We start from the raw sequence: 18,078 nt of genomic DNA on the forward strand, positions 1-18,078 counted from the left end.
GGCTCTCCTCAAGCATCCTTCCTGCATGCTGCCTCGAAATACCTTTTCACTCAGCTTTGACAAAATTCTACTTTGTCTTCCCAAGACATGCTCTCCTCCTTCTGTGGGTATGCTTTGCCCCTCCTCAGTCAAGATGAGGCTGCCAAACAGAGGCCTGACCATGGTCTGCCTCACTACACATCTCCAGCACCGCAGCACCCAGGGCTTTGCCAGGGCACAGCTGCCAGCAGTGAACCAGCTGCTGGAACATCCTGCACTTGGAGTTGGGTCTGGGACAAAGATCTACTGGGAAAGCTCTGGGGTTCCATCCGTAACGCCAGGAGCTTTGATGTTGACCACTCCACCAGGACCACATTTTGAGCATGAACGTTACTGCTCAGAGCACATATGTGACCTTTGTAGCACGATAGGAAAAGCAGTGACTGTAGGAACTGCAACCAACTACAGACCTTCTTGTGTCTATCCTGGCTCTGTAGGGCCACCTAAGGCTGGCCATGACCATCGGTGGGTTGGTGCTACTGAAACACCAAAGGACCTGAAGCAAAGAGAGGCAGAGACTGAAAAAAACAGCTGGAAGGCAGAATAATCCAGAAAACATCTGTGCCGAAAGGAAAGAAGAAGGGACAAGGAGTCAGATGTCAGCTGGCAGTGCCATGTGACTGCAGGGAATGCCAGCTCAGGTTTGGTTTGCCAAAGTAAAAAAAATATCCTTGAGAAAGGTCAGTAGGATTTCTCTGTGCTGGACTGGCATGTGCCTCAGGTTTGCATTCCCAAAAAGGGACTTAAAAATCCCTAGGATGGCATGCAACAGGGGCTGCTGGGGCTGGGAGAAACAGGGGGGATCCAAAGAGAGGAATCTCTGTTTTAGCAGATGACTCGAGGGTGTACAGGGGGTTGAGCAACAGTGGGAAGGCACATTTGCAACAAAAATTCAATGGTGTTTAGCCTCAGAGCTAACAAGGAGTTATTTAGCAGGCTCTAACTAGATGCAATTGGATAAAACCGTAAGGAAGACCATCAGGAAAAAACTGCCGGGGCAGTGAACCAGTTCTGGCTGTAAATTAGACTCCCAGAGGAACCTGTCCAAGTCTCCACCTCCCCCCTCCCCAGCACATGCTACCGCAAAAATACCAGAAAATGCACAAAAGAAGAGAGCCCTCCTGAGGGCAGGAGATGATGCAGCCGCTTTCCCTTCAGCCTCCTTGTTCTTCTGAAGTCTATGCCCTACCATGGGTGTGACGGTTGGAGACTGAAGGCGAGCAGCTCCAAGCCCTGGCAGGGGACCACCACGCACTCTGCTCACCAGGACAGCATCCTGCAAATTGGCTGAACTCAACCGCAGGTTGACCAAGAAGGACATTTTTCTACACAGCTTCTGGAACTTGAAACAGTGCTATATTTGGCTACCGTACAATTAGTATTTCCTCTAACTCACTGCCTCTTTCGGTTCTCTTTCTTTCTTTTCCCTGCAAGATAGATATCTAAAAAATTAATCAAACAGCTAAATTTGAAGTAAGGGGGAAATGTAAGAAGGCAAAAATAACCTACTGTGCACATGACGTGCTGCTGCCTGTGAACCTCAAAACTGATGAGACGTTTGCATTTATAATTTATTAAAAATTTGCTGGATTTTTGTCTTTGGAAAAGGGGAGGGGGAAAAAAAGAGACTCTATTAAACAGGAAAGAAAGAATAGCACGGCTGCATTTAAAAACAAGTTAAACCAGAACGCGTGTCTTGATTTTTGAAGCAGCTCATGAATAATTCAGACTTCTAGAGCCCTCTCCACAGACTTAAGGTCTGTCATATTTCTTGACTCCCTCCACCTTTCCTTCCTCAGAATTGATGCAAAAAGAAAAATGGAGCCAACAAAAGTGAAAAGAAGAAAACAAAATGTAAAAAAAAAAAAGAATCTTCTTTGTTTTGAATAGAATTTTAATCTGTGGCCAAATTTCTGAAACCAGTTTTACTGGAATACCAGAGCTGATGGCAAAGGTTTTCACCTGGTGAAAGTAAAAGCAAAATCTGGCACCTTGTACCTTCCTGGAAAGCCACCAATCCATTATTAAAGTTCTTCAGAAGCCAGGACAGCCTGAAATTACATTTCAGAGGGTTGGAACCATGGATATAAAGATTCCTTAGGGAGGATGCTTTCTGACCAGAGCTTCCTGGCACCACATGGCAAATTAAAGCAGAGGAAGCCCCCATCCTCACAACATCTCCTTAGTCTCAGCTGGAGAAGCACAAATCCAGCTCCATGCTGTGATAGCTCAAAACCACTTTAAACATGTAGGGAGCTGCAGTGCTTATAGCAAAAATCCATGCAAATAGCCCCGAAACAGGACCTGTGATTGCCCTTTTGCTGCAGTTGATAGAGTAGGGACTTTAAGGCGCTGGATAGCCGAAAAAAACAACTGAGCGTTTGATGGAGGAAACTGTCTCATGGCCTTAATTATCAACAGGAGTGAGCCTCGGAGAATTAGTTCCATTATTTACTAATACTTGACTTTGATTTCAGCCTACACACACATATTGAGTCAATAGAAATACTGAGACAAGCACAGAAGTTAAACGAACAACTTCATTCTGTCAGAATTACTTGGAGCAAGTTATCAAAGTAATCGATGGCATGTAATAACCATAAGACAAGCGGTCAATACATTATAGCAGTCTAAGGCAGGGGATGGTTTTAGCAGAGAGTGATCAATGGCACCCCAGGAGTGCCAAAGCACTTGGTGATGAAGTGATGCCCATCATGAAATCATCAGAGGGCCTTGGTGTGGTTCACGTGGGTGCAGCATCACCCTCTGCAAAGGGCACCAAGACAAGCAAGGTTTTCTCTTCCCTATAAAAAACCAAGGATCCTGCACATGGGTTTTAAAAAGGAGATCCCATGCCTCCATGGATTGACCGGTGTTGGCACAGCCACCCCGGGGGCTGCAGTCAATCCTGGTCTATCGGAGACTCCCGTCCCTCTCTTCATTGGGAAGAAGCCCCTCTCCCTGGTGCAGTGACTGCCACAGTGATACCACATCCTCCTACCAGTGGTTCCTGCATCCACCAACTCACATTGCAGCATCACTTCCACTCCAGCACATCATTTGTTCCCAAGGAGCCCAATGTGTACTTTTCATCTGATACTCAAAATCACTTGCTTTTAAATACAGCTTGTCATTTTCAGATGACTAAAGTGTCAAAAACATTTGAGATCTAAATGAAATTTTTCCCTTTTCAGGATGAGAAAAACAGATTCCTTCAGCTTTAAGTTTTCCCATCTTTTTACTTTCAGATTCACCAAAAGCTTTGCTTCTGGTTTATCCTGAAATTGCTACCTCCTGGCTTTTCTTTTTCTTAAATAACCAAAGAAACACGGTTATTCACTCAGCTCTACTGAGCCCTGTCTACCCACACAGCCGGCAAATCCAGGCTGCAGAGATGTGGCACTGACAACATTGACATAAGCCAGGTGTGGGGAGTGGAGTGGATCCCACCACCCACTCTGTCTCAATTTCCAGCTTCAGGCTCTTGAACACAAGCAGCGGTGCCCGTACCCAGGCATTCTTCACCTTGAAATGGAGCAGCTCGTCCTCAGGGTGCAGTGACTGGCAGGTCACTGTCTTTCATTAAATTCCCAACTCTCTCTCCTCGGCATCCCCCATCGTGACAGGGACACGTGGTAAGATCACTGCTCCACAGACAGATATCTCGGGAACCAGCTTTTATCTCCGGGTGAATGTGTCACAAAAGTGGAGCTAATTAACTGGGGCTCTGTTTTTGAAAAAGGTTAATATTTTATCACATGTCTTCTGTCTTGAGGAATAATTAGCCCTGGCAGTACGAGCTCTGCCATTTCCCAAGGGACCGAGCAAGAGACTGGAGGCTGGAGAGAGACACGTGGTATTGATGGATAGGCAGCAGCTCAACTCTGGGCTAACAGTACATCTAACCAGCGGTCACTTCTCAACACAAACCAACCTGCCACAGAATATTAACAGAGGCAAAATCCTGTTCCTGTACATATTCTGCTTGTCCGTTCCATGCCCTCAGGTGGAGGGGATACTTTAAACCAAGGCACTGCGACGCAGCCAAGAGTTTCTCAGCACTGACACTGGAGCACCAGTCCAAGTCCCTTCTCCCCAGAAACCGCTGCCAGCGCCAGATCTGAGACAGTCTCTTCCCTTGTTGCTCCAGCACCCCAGTCTGCATAATAAAAGAGAAATCCCAAAGGCTTTCCTAACTCTTCCATCCCCAAAACAAACCTGTTCTTATGGGGGGAACCAACCGCTGAAGCAAATTCCCATAGGGACTGCACAGAAGAAGGTTGCCACAGTAAGTCCTCATCAAAGGTACAGTGCACAACATCTCTCCATGAGGCTGCCAAGAACAGGGCTGGCATACAAGCAGGGTAAATGAAGGAACTGAAAAAGGATGAGAGAAGGGTCATTTCAGATCGACCCAGAACTATTTTGTGCATGCATTTTTCTTGGCAAAACGCAGGGGATGGGTGGGGGGGGAATTTCCAAAATGAAATCAAAACTGTCTCATAGGGAAACAAAGCCAAAATAACTTAGGAGAAAGAAATCTGTCATTTGGAGAGGGGGGAGAAACTGTTCTCAGCTTTCTTCTCTCTGAAACAGCAACTTTCGGCAAGAAAAATGTAAGCCCACAAAATAAAGGTATTCTCCAGGGAAGAGACAGCTGGGATGGAAGCAGTGGCTGCTCCCAAGTAAGGTCCTCAGATTCTTTCTGGGAGGGTGTCTGTCCCATGCAGATGCTCTCCCTACCCAGTAAGACACTGCGCAGGTGGGAGAAGGGACAACTTGGATAAACAAAACACAGCAATGAGAAGTTTAGTATTATACCATGATGTTTGCTGGAACAGTCCAGTCACCTTCACTGCCAGCAGCCAGGTTCTGAGACACGGAGTCTGAGACACCTACAGACTCCCTCAGTATCCACACTGCCAATCCCCTTTGCCCTGCAGACACCTTCTAGCCAAGAACACAACTCAGGAATCGTTTCTGCTCACTGTGCAGACAGGTGCCACAACTCACACTCCTAGCACAGCCCTCTCAGAGATAACTAGCTTTACCCTCCAGAAAAAGAAATGAGTAACAGCCACTTAACTGACACATCCTCCTGCATCTACAACACCCGCCTATACACTTCCATCAGCTCCTCATACAGTCTAGCTCACTCCTCAGCTCGTTCTCAAGAGTTCCCCTCATTCTCCAGCCTACCCCCACTCCAGCACCCCTTCCCAGAACCATTTTTATTGAAAGCCTCTCAACCTGCCTTTTCTCTAGACAGCCCCTCAAGATACAAAACTGCACCATCTCATGGCACTTCAGCTCCTGCCCCCTTGGTGATTGTGAACATCCACAGTCAAAGCCCATGATTCCAGGGTGTGATTCGCAACCTGGGATCAGTTGAGCTGTGGTCCAAAATCAGCAGTGGAGCCAATGCACTGCCAGGGTGAGGAAGACATAGCATCTCTGAAACCAAAAAGTCGGCAAGAGGTCCTTTTGCTGTGAAGCAGTTAGACTGGCAGTGATAATGACCCTCTCTCTGTGCCAAGAAGGCAGTGTTGACTGACTAGACCCACCACCTCTAGCTCCAGGGAGTGCTTAGGTAGGGCTTGGAGGGCAGGGTAGCACCACAGGCTGTCTCAGACATCAAAGCAAAATCTGGCATTGGGTTGGGATCTCAATGCTTGGAAGCCTCTCTCCTCCCCAGGGTGATCTGTGCAAGTCACACAGGGTGGTTTGGATGTCCGTGATGTCCAGGGAACACACTAACTCCCAGTAAAAGCATGGGCAGAGCCAACATGGGCAATGTCAGAAGCCCTGTCACATCTGAGGAGGGAAGAAGGGGCTCTTCAGGACAAGTAAATGTTGGGATGATGGTCCAGGAGCATTGGCCAAGGATAGCTCTCAGCTCAGGCATGGGCAGCCATTTCAGGGGAGATGTAACTTCTCTCAGTGCTCAAACCCGCTGTAACCCCATTACATGCAGACCCTTCTCATCAAGTCTTTCTTCCTCCATCACATTCAATAAAACCCCCAAAACCAAGAAGCCTTCAAAAGAGGACATTACATAGAAAGATATTTGAAAAAAGATCATTGCATTCATCAATTTTAGTCCCCTCCAGCCACTAGTCCCTGCCTCAGAAGCCATCAGGTCTACCTGACCTCCTCAAGCCCTCCACCTCCTGGCAAGGTACCTCACGGGCCATCAGACAACAAACATGGGGCAGCAAATGCACAGACACTGTCACATCTTGGGGTGGCCGCAGACATTCCCAGTCTGGGGACTTGGTACTCGCCAGCCATTTCCCAGGATATGAATGTCCAGCTCAGTTCACAGCTGGTGAGTTCCCAGACAGACCCATCATTCTTCTTGCATAACCTCTCCAGGAGCAGCAGTAGGTGCAACTGTTGGAAAGAGGCACCTTAATGCAGGTGTTCCCACATCTATGCCAGACACTACCTCCAGCAGAAGCAGATGAACATGAAACACTAGATTTTTGCAGTGCCAAAATGGTCCAGTGAATATTTCCCTCCACTTTCAAGCAACCTAATGGAGTGGAGACTCCATGGGATTTTTGTCCTTGACCAGGTTTTCTCAGGCTTTTCTCAACACCACCAGTGGCAAAGCCTTGTAATGTTAAGCCAGAAAGTGCAGTACATGAGCGTGGTAATGAGGTGCATCACTCTTAAGTGATGAACCCCAAAAGAGGAGACAACAGAATTCCCCTCACTGTTGTCCCACAAAGAATGACCTGAGGCCACCAAACATATCAACATCATCCAAGCAGCAGCACAGACTCCTGTGCTTGTTAATCACACAGATGAAGGTCTCCAGTCACCTCGGCAGTCCTTTGGGACGACCACACAGCGATGCACAGATTTCATACACAGATTTCCTACTGACATAATGATCAATCCTGGGAAAGTCGACAGGCAGTGAGGACAGGAAGCTTTATCAGGCACGGTTCGATGTGCACCTACCCCTCCTCTCATTGAAATGCTCTTGCTATGAGTGACTGGACAAGATACAGTTAACATAAGCACTGCAAGGACAGCAACTCCAGCAACTTCAAAGCTTATTACCCAACCACAGGCAGCTGGGGGAAAAGAACTACAAATTCCATGTGCTGCAACCAAGGTTTTTACATTACATACAGCTTTTACAAAATGCTGGGGGTAAGCCTGAGGGGCAGGAGTCCCAGTGGGCTCATTGGTTTCTGCACTGAGACAAACCTGGGCTGATTACATAGCTGACCCAGCTTTGAGCAAGAGGCTGGATTAGAGACCTCCTGTGGTCTCTTCCAGCCTGAATTACTCTATGATCTTATGAAGTGCCTGCTTCTGATTAATAGCTGTCTTGCTTTCCTTGCTTAGCTGACAAGAACTGCAAATCTCAGTACTCCTTGTTCTCTGTGCTACCTGAAAACAATCTCTCCGTGTTTTGATCACATACCTGTTCCTTAAATCCCCTTGGATTTTCAAGTTCAAATTCACCCAGAAAACCAAGTGCAAAATGCCACTATTTGTGGTGAGCACTCCAGATGGACTGAATCTACAATGTGCAGAACTGAGCTCTTCCGAGTGAAACATACAGATTTTCGCCCACCTATACTCTTAGGCTGGTCAGGTTTAGCCAACAGACACACAAAAAAAACCAGTTCAGCACAAACTGGCCATCACAATCATGAGATGCTGGTACAGCTCCCTGACAGGGGCTGGGAGGCCAAAATAACTACTGCATGGTAGTTTGGGGGATGCAGTGCACTCCCTTAGTCAAACTATGCCTCATCCTTAAGTCTTTGGTCAGATAGGACCTTCCCAGTTTGCATCCCCTAACTGTACTTTGGGCTTCATGTTTCAGTTCAGCCAAAAGCCTCAGCTCTCCAGCAACACACGGGTCCAAACTGTAAGTGGCAGTAAGTGTAAACTCTATCACAAAGCTATAGATAGTGGGGCTTGATAAGGGGAGCTCCATACTGGGTCTTCTGTTAGCAGACTGCAAATTTTCCCAGCTAGGGGAACTGACTGCTAGTAACCAACGTGTTTAAGAAAGATCTGAATTCCTGGAGTGCTGAAGAGCTTGAAAACGGGGTAACTATAATAAGAAGAGGTAATAATGACAATTCCCTAAAAAATAAAATAAATCTCAGCATCACATGACAATCCACTCTTACATAAGACAGTACGGCTGGTTCTCAAATAGTTGGTCAGTGGTCGGCAATAGTGTGTGGAGAGCAAGCTGGCTGCCCAAAGCTGTGTCTCTCACAGACTTTCACCTGCCCAACTGCATTAATAAAAGCTACACAACATGCTAAGATACATCCCCAATTCATGCTAGCTATTTCTACCATTGTCAAAGGGTTACCAGGTTGCACACAAGAGGCGTGAGCAATACTCTCTCTGCCCAGCCCGTGAAAAGTTTCAAACTGAGGCCACAAAAGCCATCTCACCAATGGCAGAAACAAAACCTTGGCCAATACAGGCAGTTCTAGCTTATCCCCAAAACATAAGCCAGCCTCTGCTCTACTTAATGGACTGTTCTCATATCTTCATCCCGAGAGATATCAGTCTAAGGAGGTGACGGAAAAACACAGTGTAGAGTGCTAATCTCTTGGGGTCTGGTGTCCAAGAGATGAAAGCAATCATGCTGTTTCCTAATGGAGATATTTTCGTCTCAAATGCATTTTCCACCATAGATTTGTGTAACTGCTTGCCTGCAGGATCATGCTGTGCTCTTGCTGTCACTAGAAATGAGGAGACCAAGACCAAAGACGGGGATCCCAGATCTTCTCTTACTCAGCTTACTTCAGCCTTAAAATGCTTTGCATCTTTTGAGAGATCCAGGGACAGCCCTCAGGCATACACGACTTTGCCCAAATGTGATAAATTTTATTTTGTAATAAAATTACAAATATCCTGGCCCTGCTCAGAGAACAGTGTAACATCTGTAATAACAGACCAAGAGACAGAAAAAACTCCTGAGGATATTGCTGGCAGCCATACAGCAGCTAATAATGAACATCAAAAGCAAGAAGAGACCTGTACCCCCTTATGTCCAGCCATTCCAAGCCCTCATGAGGTACTGCCACCCTTCTCCCCTCAGGATATCACACATTTCTCATGGGGGAGCACCCACACAGGGACCCTGAGCACACACAAGAGGGTGCAGGACAGAGCAAACACAGCAGAATGCACGCATGGCCACAGAGGGACACCTTTTCCAGCTTTCAGCAATGCCAGGTTCAGAGATGTGGCAGCATTTGAGCACTCCCTCTCCCCCATCCTCCTCATCTGTCTCTCTCCTTCACATCTTAGACTGCACAGCTCCATCCATCCTCATGGATAGATGTCCATCCACCTGCACTGCACTCAAGGCTCCTCTGCTTAGACCTGCCCCACTCCCTGCTGCCCCACCACCCCTCTGCCCCGAGCATATGCACCCAGCAGCATCAGGCACAGGGAGACCACATGCGCATGCACCCATACCCACACCACTTCTCACCCTGGTCTACCACACAGCTCATCTCAAGTCAGCAACTCACAAGGCACTGCTTCAGTAAGCAAATTTTAAAAATAATAATCCCTTGGGACTTAGTCTGTGGGACTTACGCGGGAAAGTGGATTAGCTCAGCTACAGTCCAGAGGCAAAAGTGAAAAAATGCATGGAGTCAGTAAAGGGAAAGGCAACAGTAGGCCAGAAAAAACTCTAGGTTTGGTTCTGCTCTCAATTGTTCAAGGTCCACCTGGGTAACATCCCTGCAAGCCTTCCCTCGAATTCAAAGTGAGTTTGGCCACATGCTAGGTATTTACCTGTTTCTGCAGGTCTAATGTTCAGGTAGAACTCAGGACAACAGCGCAGAGCAGAGCCTTCAATCTGCCCCATCTGGGCTTTTCCACACATGTCATTCTCCAGACACTAAGTTCTGTTGGGGACTCTCAAGAAACCAGGCAAGAAAGGTAAGATGCTTAAACTTCTATGTGAGGTACAAAATGCATTTCTAGATGCTGAGACCCAGTGCTCACCTCCAGTCACCTCAAAGTGGCTTTGGTCTAGCAGGAAAGGAAGCTGAAAGAAGACACAGCAATGTGAGAAGTCCAATGGCATCATAAACATGGTAATCCAAAGGCAATGCTGTCAAAAACTACTTTTCTCCTCTTCGGCTCTTCACTTCCAAGAAGACGTTACAGTATTTTCAGTGCACCTGACTACTTGCCACTCCTGGGATGCAGTCATCAACTCATCCAAAAATGGAGCCACTTCAAGCTCTGCACACGACAACAGCTGCCCTCTTGCAATTGGCAGGCGGATGTCAACACATACTCTCACGTGCTGTGTGCCAAATGTGCTCACGCGGGACACAGGGATGTGGGGAAGGTGTTCAGTGGCAGAGATGCACACTCAGCCCCACGTGCCCGTGTACACAGGTACGACACCCAGCAGAGCTGACCCTCAGGGACCACGTGCTCTTCCCAGTCGTTCCCATGCACAGCACAGTCATGTATTTTTGACCACCCCAACAACAGCTGCTCCATCGAAACGCTGAATGTGTAAGCTCTGCACCCTTGGGATGCATGCTGAAATTAATGGGTCAAAACAACACTGCAGTGTCTAATGCTTCTGCTTGAGGACTGAAATCCTGATATTTCTGGACCGTGAAAATGCAAGACAGTAGCTCTCTGCTCCAGGGGAACATCACAGGCATCACGTATCTCTTCCCATCCCTCCATGAACAGTCCATATGAGCAGAGTAACCAGCCCTGGGCAGCTCTCCTACCCAATGGACACTCTCCAGCTGGCACTGCAAAGAGATTTGAGCGAAGAAACCTGGAAGAAATCTTATGGTGTGTGTTGTTCCCTGCAAAGGGAATAGGACAGACTACAAGGGTAGAGCTTTTCCAGGGGGCACAAGCTGGCATGATCTGGCTTCTGGGCTGCCAGGATGCTCTCAACTTCATCAGACAGTGCAACACATGATCTTCCTATCTGCAGTATTCCTGCCAGCCTTGTGTTTCAATTGCAACTTGATTTTAGCAGCTGCTTTCTCTCTCAGAGACACACACATACTCACACCAACACACCTCTTAAGCAGTTGTAAAATTAAACTTCAGCCAGGCAGGTAGGACCTCTTGTAAAGCACTTGGGACTCAGGGAGGGAGGGAACTTCAAAAATCCAGTCTTTTGCTGGAATTTGAGAGGTTTCTATCCCTGGCCTCCTTGCTCTATCAGCTCTTGAGACAGCACTGCTAAACGCATATCGGCAGTGTGGAGGTAAAAGTAAGGCAAATAGAAGAAAACAGACAGTGGGAGATGCTTGAAGCTGTCTGACATGATTTGCAATAGCTAGAGAAGTCTGCTGGAGGCTCTCACCTCTCCTCCAGCCTCTCCTTTACTCTCCTTGTCCCTGAATTCACCTCTCTGCTTCGCTGCCACCAGCCAGCACAAACCCCCACTCAGGCTGGTGCTGGCCGTGACTCGTGGTCCCAGTTCAGCCTGGCAGCCACAACTGTGGCATCTGCACATCTTTCAAACCCACTGAAGCATTTGGGAGGCAGAGGTCAGCCTAAGCAGCATATGGAGCGATTGCATGGTGAATACTGGCCTCCTCAGGAGCTGTCTGCCACAGATGGAAAAAGCCCAGGAGCCATCACGACAAAATCTTATGGCTGGGGGCGACACATCCTCCCTGTCAGCTTTCCAAGCCACTGAGCAATATTGGAAACCTCAGCTCCTCTCCCACTAGTGCACACGCCCAGCACTGACTCATTCACTGCCGTTTCGGTCCTGCGGTTTGCCAGTGGGAGTTGTAGAAAGTGGGATGTGGAGATGAAGTAATCCCAATGGCATGTGGCTACCATGATGGAGGGGGACTAGCCACCCACTCTAGCGGTATGAGCTGGCTGTGCACAGCGTGGATGTGCCACTAAGATCCAGGTCCAATCTGCTGATGCAGCCACAGGGATTTTTTAACCTTAACTCTGAGTGGGGATGGGATACACCACCACAGAAACATATGAGGTCCTCTCCTGGAGAAAGGCATCTCTTTATGTGGTCCCAGAGCTTAATCAATGTGCAACCAGGAATGGAGTTAATGGCACCAAAATGCAAGAGGGTCACCAGGAGCAATGCTCCAGCTGTGAGATCTCACAGGCCAAGTGACACAAGGCAGTGCACAGAAGGCATGATATTTCCCTGGCTGAAAGCACCCTCAAATGAAGCACAAGGTCACAGCCCCACACTGGCTAGAGACAGGCAAGGAGAGCCACCACTGTTTCTCCAACTCTGACTCCTTGGAGCACTGCAATTCCTCTCCATCTGAAACTATTCCACTGGCTGTAATTTAAAAACAAAATCAATCCAGCAAACATTGCTAAGCAACTGGCTGTCAGTGCCACATCCTATCCCATCGAAAGCATTTGCCCTCTCCATGCCCTTCTGGTAAGGAGCTTGCTGCTCAGCCTTTGCCAGATTTTTCAGCTATTGTTGGCAAGTCCAGGTGCCTGGCTCGATTACCAAAGAAAACTCCAGGAAATCTTCTGCAACCATCCTAATGAAAAATAGCCCACAGAGAAGCTGCAAGGAGCAGCATTCCCACATCCCAGTCCCTAGGATCGGGACTACAGGGTGTGGGGTCTTGGGACATTACCATGGTCTGCAGGTCTGTGCATCTCAGTGCTGCCATGTGTCATACAAAGGGGATAAAAGATTGGGAGCCAGCACACTGGAAACTTGGTCACAGAGCAGAGCAATCTGCTTTGAGCAACAACATCTGACCGAGAGGCTGAAGGAGAACCTGCGTGCCCAAGGGTATGAGCTGAAGAGATGGGTGAGACCCTCTCAAAAGCCTCCTAAGCCCTCATGTGAGCCAGGCAGGAGCCCCTTGACATGGCGGTGCCCCTTAGTGTAGGATCTGTGACAGGATGTATCTTCCCCCAAAGTCAGCTGGAGCAGAATCAAGGTCCAAATCCTTGGGTTCACTCTCAAACAAGGAAGCCTGAACACTTCCAGTCTGGCTCAAATGAAGCAGCCTAATCTAGGTTTTCCATTGAAATCAAGCCCCTAAACACAGCCTCCAGTAGGTCATGCAGCATGAGCCCTGGGGGTGTCCCTTCTCCCTGGTCCACAGAATTCTACTCTTCCCTTCACAGGAGGGACATCTCCTAGCCAACACCATGCTCGACTCTCTTTATATATTTCTATGTATATTCTTGCATAGCCATCAGCAATTTGTCCCTGCTTCAAGACCAGGCCATGCTTATCCATGCTTCCCCACACAGTTGTACTGGACAATGCAAGAGCAGCTTCTGGGTTGCATGGTAGTGCCTGAGCATCACCTGCAGCAGCTCCCGGGATACCTGTGCTGTAAACAAGGATTATTTTTTCCTGAGAGGGCTTAGCTATGCACTTTCCTCTCTCCCTCAACCAACAATCCCAGATTCTTTTCCCTCCTCCATACTCCCCATCAGTGCTTGCCTCCCCCAGATCTCCCGGCAGCCCCATTTCCTCTGTGGCCGCTCAAATGCTTGGCTAATGGCGCATCATCCGCAGCGTTCTCCAGACATATTCAATAAATCAGAATCCAATTACCGGGTTAAGGAAATTGGAAACAAATTAAATTAGGCCTAGCCCCTCCCAGGTGCTGTGCCCTCACTTCCTCCTTAATGAGAACTTCTCTTTCACAGGAGCACTCAGCGCCGCATCTGCCCATCCAGGAACAAGGTGGCTGCCACCGCACAGCACGGGTATGGCAAAGGGGCAGCCGAGTCGATCTTCCCTTTTAATAGGGCAGATGGTTAATATCCCTGGCATTAATTCTCTCCAGGAATAGCACACTTGCTCTCTGCTCAGCTATAACAGGCGTCTGTCAGGGCTGACAGCTCCTCTCCAGAGAAAAGAGCATCTGGTCCTTACTACAAAAAGAAGCTAAATAAATAAATAAGCACATTGCTTGTTATAGAGCAGGAGAACTGGTGCTGTTTCAGCATTTCAGCCTAAGTGCTGCCTTTGAACTGGAATAGGGGAAATTCAGAGTTGGGTCAGATGCTGGGAGTGGAGTTTCTCTGATCTGGGAACAAGGTGCAGCACGGGCAGCAAGGTGCCATGAGCGGGTCCATCACAGAGCTCCCACCAAAGCAGGATTTCCCGCAAAGGGTTCCCAGGAGAAGATTGTAGAGAATGGCTGCTGCCAGCAAGCTGGGACATGATGCCAGGCAGAGCTCCTTGGAAAGGGCTTGCACCAGCTGTGGGCTGGCGACTGACAGCAGGGGCCAGGCATATGCTGTGCCTCAGAAGACAATGAGGAAAACTGCATTGAGGGAACCTTGGGAGTTTTTCCTTCACTTGTGGGACACCTCTGCATCACTCCATGCAGCAAACTAACAATTAACCCCACTGACCTTCAACAACCTCCACCCAAAAAGGGCAGCTCTTCCCTCATGAGTCTGGAGAGGCAACGACAGGAGGCTACAGCTGAGCTCTCAGCAAGCAAGGTGCACCAAAACTCCCATCCCACCCTTCTCATGCTGACAAGGAAGCAGAGCTCTGTCTACACCACAGCCCTTGCTGCAATCCTCTCTGCCTCTCCCAAGGCGTCCTTTGGGTGCCAGAGGATATTTTTCACCTCAGTGGTGCTGGAGCAGCCAGTAATCCAGCAAGTTCTTACCTCTCTCTTCCTCTCACTCAGCCACTGTCTCTCATTCCCCACTCCTCTCTCTGCAGAGCCAAATCAACGTTTAACAGTTATTTTATCTGCCTTGCGCCACTTCACTGCATTGTCTGCAGACCAAGAGCTCCCAGCAGCAGTGAAAATTTTTACCATCATGGATTTGTGTTCTTGCACACCCATTACTTTTCTGAAGGCAAAAAAAAGGCTTTTCCTCTCTTTCCTTATAGTCCTAGGAAAATTTATATAGGTTTTAATTATTAGGTTTAAGACTTCCAGACATGACAAGAAATCAAGCAAAGTGAGTCAATCCTAAAAATATAACTCAGGCAGAAGCAATCCCAAGAACACCCACTGGGTGTGGGCCAAGGGCCCAGACCCACCTAGCACCCCAAAACCACGGCCCTGAAAAGGAACGGAACTATCCACCCATATAATGAAGTTTCACGAGATCAGGAGAAACCAGGGAGGAGGCAGAACCTGTGATGGCGGGTGTCACGGACAGCACGGTCACTGGGGATCCTCTCGCTCTCCCGCTGGTTAAAGGCATGGAGCCGGTACGGGTCCTCGCCGCCCTTCCACCTCCGGGCACTCAGGTACCTCCGCTCTTCAAACTGATCCCAAAGGTCGTCCCAGTCCACATCCGATTCCTGCGCGCACAAAGTCAGCCCCGTTAGAGAGAGGAGAGACCAGACAACACCTGACCCCACTCTGGAGATCCTCCCAAGTCCCACCGGAGGTCAGTTAGCCCTGCAACATGGGCAAGCATTGCAAGAGCAGGCCAAGAAGGAGTCCCATTAGGTCTTCAGGGTTTATTTTTTTCCTTAGGTCCCAAAACACCATGTCAAAGAGAGCCTGCCAATTTGAATTCAAAATGACTAATTTGAAACCAAATTCAGGTCTCTGGGGGATCCCCCTCTCAAGCAGCATGGTCTCAAGAAATATAAAAGCACAAAGGTTTTGTAAGGGTTTTAATTTCTCTCTAGCCAAAACACAAATGTATTTTACATCACTTGACCCATCACCCCTGTAACCCTTCAGGCAGGAAAGGGCCACCAACAGGAGCCGTTTCATCAAGCACAGTCCCAAATTTCCGCAGTCACTCCCTAGGCCGAGGGCTGGCTCCAGCAACAGGACTCTAGAAGAAGGGGGCCACCATACTCCCACCCCAATTTCAGTCCATCTTTGCCACAACAAGTCTCCCACTAAGGTCTTCAGCCCTACCACAGAGAGAAGAGCAGGTAAGCACGTGCTCGTGTGGTCCTCCCTCCAGAAGGATGGAGGAGCTGCATTTTGGGGTTACCCAACAGCTCTGACAACCATCGGGGGTTTAAGCATCTCTTGGTGACTTGGTGCTGTCAGGGGGTTTAAGCATCCCTCTGCAGCATGATGCTGTCAGGGGGTTTAAGCACCCGTTGGCAGTGTCTGAGCCAGCCAGCACAATACCATGCTGATAACATCTCATTGTTACAGCAGCACAACCTCTTTGATCTCAGCCTACCTGTAACACGGAGAGATGAAAACATTTACAGACATCTCAGCCCTAAAGAAAATTGTGATCTTATCCAATAATTGATCTTTTCTTCTTCTTTTCTTTTTTTTCCCCCTTCTCAGTTCACACCATCTCAAAGCCGATTTTGCCTGCTAATAGCACAAAATGAAGCTTTTGAAATGGTTGATTTTTATCCCGTAATTGATTTTACTCGCATCTGGTAGTGCATTTTCTGTAGTCATAAGAAGGGGAGAAGGGAGTACTGGCTCCTGCAAGTGAACCACTGAAGGACCAAGCCAGGCACCTCCAAACACAGGATGCCCCACATCGCTCTGGGTTACGGCAACGTGAGCACTTCCAAACAGGCAGCAAAGCCCAGGGATGTAGGAGTTTCCAGACACAGGGTTGCATTCATCCTCCCCTGGTGTGAACCCATGGCCTTCTCAGGAGCTCCTCCAGCATTTACCCCAGTGTGGGAATATCAGAAGAAGCCACCAACCACACTGGGAGAAAGTTACTCAAGACCAAGGGAAAGTTAACCAAGGCTGGGAGAAAGTTATGAAACCAGTAAGGTCACTGCAGGAGGTTTACGAGGAGGATGTACAGAACCCGCCTGCGGACTTTTGGGAGGACCGACGTGCTCAGGGTGATAAATACTGTTTACGCTTTTTTCTAAGGCATCTTGCAAAACGTGATTTACTGCCACAGTAAAAGATCAGGGAAAAGAGAGGCGATTGCATCGCAGAGTCACCGACAGCCTGATGTTTATAAGATTTCATGATGACCCCGGGAGGCCTAGCGCTGCTAAAACAACCGCCACGGAGTTGCAGTCCCTAAATTTTAATGCTGTGAAGAAAAATAAAACTTGGTTTTATCAAACTTAATAAGAAAAATGGCTTTCAAAAGTGGCCATGTAGCACTTGAGGCTGTAAGATGTGTGAATATATATGGGTTTTTGTTTGTTTTTTAACGTCAGTTAAACCCAATAGTCTTGGATCAGCTAGAAGGGCACAGGCAGGAAAGAATATGATGGCTCAGGTGGGAGGGCTGGTGGATTTCTGCAAGAAACTGTGGCTCCAGGAAAACTGGAGCTTCTGCACCTGCTGCAAGGGCAGTGATGCTCTGGCCAGGCAACAGAAGTAGGGGTTCAACACACAACAGGGTCCTGGCCTGTGCTTCAGGGTCTGGGATGGCATTTTCCCAGCATCCATCTAACCCCAGTAATGTTCTGTTGCTGGGGAATCCCACCAGTAAATCAATACAAGGACAAATGCCACTGGCTTATCCCATGATGTTTGCTTCTCCTACTGCCATGGATATACCTTGCACCCAAGGGTTCCATTCTTGGTTTGCTCTGCAGTGAGTAACTAATACTCCTATGAAATCTCCACCTGAAAGACATCAGCCTCACCTTGATTCACCCAGGCTCTCCTTTCTGGGTTGAGGAAAGATATCAGTGGGATGGTTACTAAATAGTGGGTAATTAAATACACACCTGAGATCAAGAGCAAATAGATGGCAGAGATTAAAGAGTTATTTTAATCCCTATCTGGCCACAAAACAAGCCCAGAGATGGGGTTAACTTTCTCAGCCAGAAGCAGACACCCCGGTGGGGTCATTCACTTTCAATCCACATCACCTGTCCAAATCTTCTGGGCGCTCTTTCCATCCCAAGCATTCTTACCAAAATTGGAACAGGATGCTCAGACGCACGTGCACACCGACCTCTGCAAAAAAACTCCTGCACAAAGCAGAGAAGTAAAGCAAGGCAGCATCCTCGGATGAAAAGCTGCCACCTATGTAAATCATAGGAGGCAGAAGACCTCACCAATGCAGGGACTCACCTGTTTCTTGGCGCCTGATCAGGGACAGGGAATGAGAGTTAAAGCACCAGGAGAA

At 48.2% G+C, this 18,078-nt stretch overlaps 1 protein-coding gene across 1 annotated transcript in view; it reads right to left on the reverse strand.

Moving 5' to 3' along the window:
- Positions 1-18,078, reverse strand: part of GALNT14 (polypeptide N-acetylgalactosaminyltransferase 14) — a 100,424-nt gene that overhangs the window by 49,593 nt on the left and 32,753 nt on the right. The window contains exon 2 of the mRNA XM_027659337.1: positions 15,168-15,337. Coding sequence (XP_027515138.1) covers positions 15,168-15,337 — 170 coding nt within the window. The remainder of the gene's footprint in view (positions 1-15,167; positions 15,338-18,078) is intronic.

The sequence above is a fragment of the Corapipo altera genome, unplaced genomic scaffold (genome assembly GCF_003945725.1).
Source record: "Corapipo altera isolate COAL_440 unplaced genomic scaffold, ASM394572v1 48, whole genome shotgun sequence".
In the NCBI taxonomy this organism is placed as follows: domain Eukaryota; kingdom Metazoa; phylum Chordata; class Aves; order Passeriformes; family Pipridae; genus Corapipo; species Corapipo altera.